Source organism: Archocentrus centrarchus, chromosome 24, assembly GCF_007364275.1.
Source record: "Archocentrus centrarchus isolate MPI-CPG fArcCen1 chromosome 24, fArcCen1, whole genome shotgun sequence".
NCBI classification, from domain to species: domain Eukaryota; kingdom Metazoa; phylum Chordata; class Actinopteri; order Cichliformes; family Cichlidae; genus Archocentrus; species Archocentrus centrarchus.
In genome coordinates, this window is record NC_044369.1 from 2121856 (window position 1) to 2130247 (window position 8392).

The 8392-nt window shown below is 42.8% G+C and overlaps 1 protein-coding gene across 1 annotated transcript; it reads left to right on the plus strand.

The window, feature by feature from the left end:
- Window positions 1-2112: 2112 nt before the first annotated feature.
- Window positions 2113-6827, plus strand: LOC115774729 (bifunctional protein GlmU-like). The gene is made up of 3 exons (XM_030722119.1): window positions 2113-2216; window positions 5706-5891; window positions 5970-6827. Exons 1-3 carry the CDS (start codon window positions 2214-2216, stop codon window positions 6228-6230), a joined length of 450 nt encoding a protein of 149 aa, XP_030577979.1. The 5' UTR covers window positions 2113-2213; the 3' UTR covers window positions 6231-6827.
- Window positions 6828-8392: the final 1565 nt, after the last annotated feature.

Sequence of the window (8392 nt, forward strand, 5' to 3'; positions counted from 1 at the left end):
CCCAGCCTGGCCTTTCTATTCTTCTTACTAATTAATAGTTTGCCTCTTCTGGTGAAGCTTCTGTACTTTAGTTCATGAAGCGAACAGCAGATTGTGGTACCTGCCCTCCTGCCCTCTGGAGGTTGTTGCTGATGTCACTAACAGCTGTTTTAGGCTCTTTCTTTACAGCACTTTCTGTCATCAGCTGCTGTTGTTTTCCTCAGTCTACCTGTTCAGCATCTGTTACTCAGGACACTGGTGATGACTTTCTTCTTCAGGACCTTCCAAACACTGGTACTGTACTGGCTATGGCTCGTGTTTGTGCAATGGCTCTGATTAATTTTCCATCTTCTCCGTTTTGGTCTTTTGTCTCATATTCATGTTTTAATGTCAAACCCAAATATTTTTAGTCTACAGCAAAAATAAAGGGATCGGCCTCACTTTTCCAATGCTTTTAGAGGGCAGTGTATGCACTCTTTAACCCCTTTGCTAGTACCAGATGGGACCCCCTTTTGCCTTCAGAGCTGCTTTAATTCCTGTGGCATAGATTCAACAAGGTGCTGGAAACATTCTTCAGAGATTTTTGCTCCATATTAACATGAGAACATCACAAAGTTACTGCAGGTGTGTCATCTTCTCATCCAAATTAATCTTTCAACCACATCCCAAAGGTCCTCTGCTGGACTGTTGAGGCCATTGGAGTACAGCATGTTTCCAATCTCTGATTGTTCCATTTTGGTGAATCAGTGTGAAATGTAGCCTCAGTTTCCTGTTCTCAGCTGACAGGAGTGGCCCCCAAGGTGGTCGCCCATCTGGTTGAAGGTCAGATGTGTTTCAGAGAGGCTCTTCTACATACGTTGTTGTGTAACAAGTGTTCGTCTGGTCACCCTGCCTGTTGGACACAAGTTTTCCCAACACATCAGATTCAGTTTCATGTGTGTCTACGGCTGCAGAAGCAACACAATCACACAAGTCTGTCAGTGTGCTGTGCTGAAGCAAACAATCAGGAGACACACTCATTTAAATTTGCATAGAGCCTGATAGGATCAGTGAGGACAGGTAAATTAACCTGTGACCTCAGCGTGCTCTGAATATCAGGCTTTTCATTAATCTGCCACCAGTTTAAATTCCTCAGCAGAGTCCAGTTTGTTATAGCTCAGTTATAACCTGTAATTACACTCACACTCTGAATATTGCCCTAAATATCTACACACACATACACACACACACACAGTCTTTATGATGCAAAGACTTAAAGGTGTGCAGATTATCCTGTGTGTCCACAGCTATGTGGGAGTCTCTGTGAAGTCTTTTTCCAAACTCCAGCGCCATCTAGAGGTACAAGCTAAGAAGTTCTGCACTGAAACATTTAGAGGCTGCAGAGGAACAGACGGTGGGACGTGCTGGGGTTTTAATTACAGGAGAACAGAACATATGCATGAATGTACAAATGGTAATTGAGGTAAATTTTTTATATTTAAAGCAGATCAGGCATCAGGCACATAAATGAACACCAATATATCCATGTGGGATTTGTATTTTTGCTTCAAACTGAGCTGGCTGATAATAAAAAAACAAAACAGTGAAAACAGTTCCTGAGTCAAAGTTATTACATAAATTTCAATGTGTTTGGATTTTAATGCTTTTTTTTTTTTACTATTTTATTTAAAACCTTTGGTTGAATTGTTAGACTAACACACTGAGGACAATGAATGCTCTCCTGGTTTGCTTTGTAATTATTTTTCTGAACATGCATGTTTATTAGGATCCCCCCCCCCCCACACACACACACACACACAGACACACACACACAAATTTTGATGAATCAATTAAACTTCCGGCACATTTGCAATAAAATAAATAAATGTAATTGGATCAGTTTTTACACACATTTCCACTGAGGTGTATTCATCTGCAGCACATTACATGTTTTTAATAGTTTTAATCAAGCATTAAATTGTATAATCACAATAAAAAAAAAAACGTTGTACTTATAAATTGAGCATTCAATATCATGCAGACACCATGCAGAGCTGCATATCATCCAGCAGGTGGCGGTCAAAGACCAGAAAAATAAAATCCTACAGCAGGAAGTGAGAAGTTTGGAAATTCTCGCTTACGAAACTTCTCACTGAGCATGCGCAGTTCAGCCCAAACTGTAACGTCCCTGTTTGTGTGTACCTGTAAACGCTTCCCTGAACTTTGGCCCCTCAGGAGTCTCAGACTCGTGCACAATGGTAAGTCTGCTCTTCATTACCTTTGGTTCCTTTAAAAGCTTCAGGTGCGTGTGCACAGGTGTCCTCAGCAGGTTTCTTTCTATGTAACTGCCAGTGCACACCACACTTTTAAGTTTTCAGACTTTTTGTCAATTTTCGACCAATAAATCATTAAGTTGACCTTGATGACCTCAGTGGATGTGAGCTGGATTGTAATGGACCGTTAACATGAGCCCACTCTGCACCCTACAAAGTTTTATTAGACTTCATTCAAAACTTTTCAAACTGTTCTTTTTAAAGACACAAATGCTACCAAAAACATCACCTCCCTGTCGGAGGTAACAGGTAGGAACATCTAAAAGACAAACGGGTGAATTTGTCAGCAGGAACTGTAAAAACTAATGGGTTAGTTCAATTATTGATGTAAAAATATGAAAATACAGCTAAAGTGATTGATAAATTGTTATAATAGCATCAAAAAATTTGATCAATAAGTGATGAAAGTGCTACAAGTAAACAATAACTGGTAAAATGTCACGGCTGAGATCAGACTAACCTAAATAGTAACACTGACTGCAGCGAGGGGGCGTGGCTTCAGCTGACCTCCAGCATGTGACCGCAGCCTGTCAGGAAACTGGAGTTTCTTCTGCTCTTAAAGCCGAATCAAACCTTCCTTCAAAGCTCGAGGCGATGCTCGCCCACCGGCTCTGTAAATAAATGTACAGCTCCTCCTCCTCCTCTTTGTAAAGCTGCTGATCAGCATGAGCTCCAATAATGTTGGCTGCACAGGACTCCCCCCCTGCAGAGGTCAGAGGTCAGCCTGGTGTTTGGATAAGCACACTGATCCTGTTAAAGAGCTGAATGGACCACACACACACACAGAACACAAAGAGAGTGTCTGGAATAACACACATTTGTGTTGCTTATTTAGTGGATTTATTCAGCGCAGAGCCGCCCGCCAGCTCCTGATTCATTTTAATTTTTTTGTAAATTATCCTCATGAACTGCAGAAACTCCACAACTAGAAACCAAACTAAGCATTTTAACTAATTTTAACTTTTAACTGCTTTTAACTAAGCAGAGATAATGAGCAGAAATTACAACAAAGGTCCTCGAAAATCACCATTTGTCTTTAATTTGGTCAGCGAGATTAAAGGGAACAGGAAGAGTCACCTGACCCCCAAAACTCAGAGCGCAGCATGGGCGTGAGCCAAGTGGCTCTCACATGCCCAGCATTAAAACCTCAGGCAGGTCAAAGGGGTCGCATCGTGTGTTGGTGCTGAAGCTGAGAGGGAGGAACGGGCACACCTCCACCGAGGCACGCGCGACTCCAGTCCCTGGATTCAGAGGGATTTCTAGATCTGGGTTATCAGATTTTTTTCTTATATTAATTTAAATGTATTAAATGTACATGATGTGATATTTCCAATTCTGACCTATACACGTCATCCAATGATGAGCCGTCCTTCCAAGTGTTCCTCAATCCAGATCTTTTGAGATTAATTCACCTTTGATAAAAACGGGAGTACTCCTGGTAGAAAACAAACATGATGATAGATTTTGGGGGGGTTGACCCTCGACCCTCTCCCCTCTCCTCTTAGTGAGGTCTCATTATTCTGATACAAGGCTAATCTCAGAAATCTGATGACCTCTTTTCAATGATGATGTTTTGGTACTACGATGGGCCACGAGGACAGCCCGGCTGCTCAGTAACCTTCATGAGTTCATGAAAACAGCAGAGTTACGTTGGATATTATCTGGTAGATACCGTCACATGTAACAAACACGCTGCAGAAAGTCGCAGCTTCTTAGGATGACTCGGTCTGATTTCAAAGCTGATTTTTCTCTTTTTAGTCTCTTATTTATTTTCAGACAGCTGAGGCTACTGATTTATTTATTTTTTTTTAGATTTATATAAAATAATTTATTTGGGGGTTACATCCTTTTCTTACAATCCAGCAACTCTGTTTTGTTTTTGCAAATTTTACTTGTCTGAATATTTTGTGGAATTTTTTTTTTTTTGCAGTGAACAGATCACCTGATCAACAAGAAAATATTTAACAATAATTGTTTGTGTTTAGTTTCAAAATGTTAATCAGTTTCTGTGTTTATGTCCAAGTAAGTCACGTTTATTCATGAAGCTCGTTAAAGAACAAAAACACAGATACTCATCAAAGTGCTGCACAAATGTCAGGAAAACACAAAAATCTGGATTTAAAATAACGAGTACATGTTTTCACGGTCTGAGCGCGCTTGATTCAAAGCCAGCAAGTGTGTAACAGTCGATATCTGCAGAGTGTGTAACTGCAGTCGAGTCTCAGCGAAATGAAAACATGCACGGCTTCCTGCATGACTTGAACTTTAACCCACACCAGGTTGCCACCGAGCTCGTTAGGGTTTGTGTAGCCCCTTAACTGGCCAGGGCCCAGTGACGGGCCGTTTGTAGTCCCTTTTATATGGCAGGCTAGACCCTCCCATTTTTAATTGACACGTCATTCGGCCAATCATGTAACTGGCTGCACCAAATCACCTGACAAAGCTACGTGACGCCCTCTGAGTATGATTGGCTCTGGGAAACCCATTTCTTAACATGATTGGCCGAATGAGGTGTCAATCAAAATGGGCGGGTCTAGCCTGCCATATAAATGCACTTCATTAATAGGCTATGAAATGGGTTGTTAGGAGCCAATAATAACCAGAGGGTGTTATGTAGTTGTTTCAGGTGATTTTTTTTGCTGCCAGTTAAGGGCTAAAATCTAAACTTTTATTAAAAAAAAAGATTTGACCTATTTGACCCAAATGGAAATCTTGCAACTGTAACACTGAAATGTATGTAAGAGAGTTCATTTGAGAGGCGTGGCCTTTTAGTTTCTGAAGTGATGCTTGGTTATTATGTGGCTACATAAGCATATCCTACCCCTGCATGGGACCCTTAAATCCAGGCCTCGAGGGCCGGCGTCCTGCAGCTTTTAGATGTGTCTCTGCTTCAACACACCTGAGTCAAATATAGAAGTCATTAGCAGGACTCTGGAGAACTTGACTGCATACTGAGGAGGTCATTCAGCCATTTGATTCAGGTGTGTTGGATCAGGGACACATCTAAAACCTGCAGGACGCCGGCCCTCAAGGCCTGGAGTTGAGGATCCCTGGTTTAGGGTTTAGGGTGGTGACCTTCTCAATGTTCAGGTTAAAAGAGTGGAATGATTTCATCTTAACACCCCGCCTAAAATCACCCCAAGATTTTCTTTATTTAATCTAATGCAGGTTGTTATCAAGAGGCAAAGGTTCAGATCAGGAGTGCTGACAGTGTCTGAAGCTTTGAATAATCTAAGGTTGAGTTTGAGGTGTTGAATTTAAAGAAACCAGGACATCACCTGCATGAAAGATAACTTTTATTTTACCACAGAAACAAACATGGTTCCAAAAAAAGGCAAAAATTTATTGGTTTTCTTCTTTTTTTAATGGAAAAAAGAAGAAAACCACAGAAATGAATCAGTCTTTATCTCCCAGAGTTCAGCAGGATCAGCTCTCCGGGTCCATGCGATCAGGATCCGCCCGGGTCAGGAGCTGCTGGGATCTCTGCAGGCTTTCGTGGAGGAGAGGCATCTCCGAGCGCCGTTCATCATCACCTGTGTGGGCAGCGTCACCAAGGCGACGCTGCGGCTGGCAAACGCCACAGCGACGAATACAAACGAGGTACTCGGACGCAGCATGTTTGGCTTGTATTAACACCGAGGTCACTTCATGACGTCAGTCCTCGAACTTTTCCTTCAGGTGTTGCACCTCAGTGGGCGATTCGAGATCGTCTCCCTGGTCGGCACGCTCAACCCAGACGCCCACCTCCACATCAGCCTCTCGGATGCAGCGGGCAGGACAGTGGGAGGTCACGTCCTGGGGGATCTGGAGGTGTTCACCACTGCTGAAGTGGTCGTCGGCGAAGCAGTCGACCTGTCGTTCACCAGAGAGATGGACGTGCAGACGGGCTTCCCCGAGCTGGTGGTTCAAACACGATCCCAGACTGACGGGTCAGCCTGAACTAGAGCTGCAGGATTCGTCCATATTTATGTTTCATATCCACTCTGTGGATCTGCAGGATGAATTTACACCTGCAGGGCAGCTCGCTAACCTGCGCTCAGCCAAACGTCCGTAAGCTTCTCAACACAACGAGAGTCTGTCTGCACCCAGCGTCTTCAGAGGACACTTACTTACATCCTGTGGTCCTAAACAAGAAAAACTGCAGGGCTGCAGTGAAGCTAGCTAGCTTCAAAGCTAACTCTGAGATCAACACTGCTCTCGTCACAGCCGCGAAACGTGGTCACTGATTTTTGCATGATTCACGTGACTGATCCAAGCTCAGCGTTAGCCTGTATATTATTGCACTTCTGATTTTATGCTGAAGTCCTACAAATAGGACAAACTTACAAGTTGAAAAACTGCAGATTTTGATTTGTAATCGGACTCATTGGCTTTTATTATTTAGTGTTTGCAGGACAGGAACTAAACCCGAACCTCTCACAGAAGAATCAATTAATTTAAATGAGCTTAGCTTAATGTTCCAGCTGAACAGTCAGTGCGTGATTTACAGTTTTTCTTTTACATGAAGGAGAAGGTTGGAAAAAAAGATTAAATATAGAACTCAGTTTCCGACTGTGGCCTGTTTTCTTTCTTAAACCAACATTTTACAGTTAATTCTAATTAATGAGACATAATTTCTGGTCCTTAAACTGGGACGTTCTGCAGCTGCGCGCCCGTTAGGACGTATGAGTGACATCATCAGATGGTGAACGTGAGGGTCTGTGCAGATGTGCCTGCCTGTGTTTTATGATGTGCAAGAACACAAGTCTGGAGGTTTTTACTGTTGAAGGCTGGTGAACCAACAGATGACTGTCAACACTTTCCATTAATATTTTTAGATTTCTTCAATTTTGTTTATTTATCTGAGGAAAAAAATCCCAAATTTTCCAGATTAAATTCATGATGAAAAAGTGACAAACTTACAGGACTGATATGCACAGTTTAATGAAACATCTGCAAACATATATCCAAACACAGAATTTGTGGATTTCTGACCAGCTTGAAAGTCCATATCTGCTGTGACCTCCTTTATTCTTCAGCTCAGCCTGAACTCTCTGAGGCAGCTTTCTTTCAGCAGTCTCAGGAACAGTTCTCCAGGCTTCCTGAAGGACCTTCGGAGCTCTTTGGATGTTTCTGCCTTTGGTTCTGTTCTCTGTCAGGATGATCCCACACTGGGGTCCGGGCTCTGGGGAGGCCAATCCAGGACTGATAGTGTTCACCTGTGTTTTTATATCCAGAGATGCTTTCACTGCATTAACAGTGTGTTTGGTATTGTTGTCATGCTGAAAAATGAAGCTGCTGCCAATCCAATTCTTTCCAGATGGGACTGAGTGGTGGATCGAATCTGATGGTACTTTTCTGCGTTTGTAATTCCATCAAATCTCCAACAGCACTGACTGAAATGCAGCTCCAAACCACGACTGAGCCTCCCCCGTGCTTTACAGATGCTGCAGACACTCCCTGTTGGACCTCTTCTGACCTCCTCCAAACATACTGACACACATTTGACCAAAACTTTCAAATTTGGATCCATCGCACCATCAGACCTGCTGTCACTGACCTTCAGTCCAGTTCTTGTGTGATGTGGCAGACCTCAGCCTTTCCTCCCTGCTTCCCTTCATTAAAAATAACTTCCTGACAGCTGCCCTTCCACTGATCCCATCTCTGATGAGGCTTCAGTGAACAGCAGATGGATCAGCTGAAGGTCCAGATGCAGCTCTCAGGTCCTGTTTCAGGTCTTTGCTGGACAACACTTTTTTCAACCATATTATTATGGCAGACGAGTCGTCGTTGAGAAAAGGTGTTGTTAGTGTTTTAATAATGTTTCTTATGAGTTATTGAATCCAGGAGTTCAACTGTGAGAATTGTGGGGAAAGCATAACAGAAAGATTTGACTGAAGGACTTTGTTCTGTGTGTTTCTCTCTGCAGTGCAGATGGAGGTCACGGTTTATTATTGCTTCCTGCGTCTACTCCGCTTTGTTCGATTTGGCCTTTAACCTCAGCCGACAGGTGCAGCAGAGGCCCTTTGTTTCCGCTCAGGTGTTCTGGGGAAAGTTTCTAAAGTGCATAAACAGAAGTTGATTAAAACAGTCGTAATCAGGCTTCAGCAACATTTCAAAAA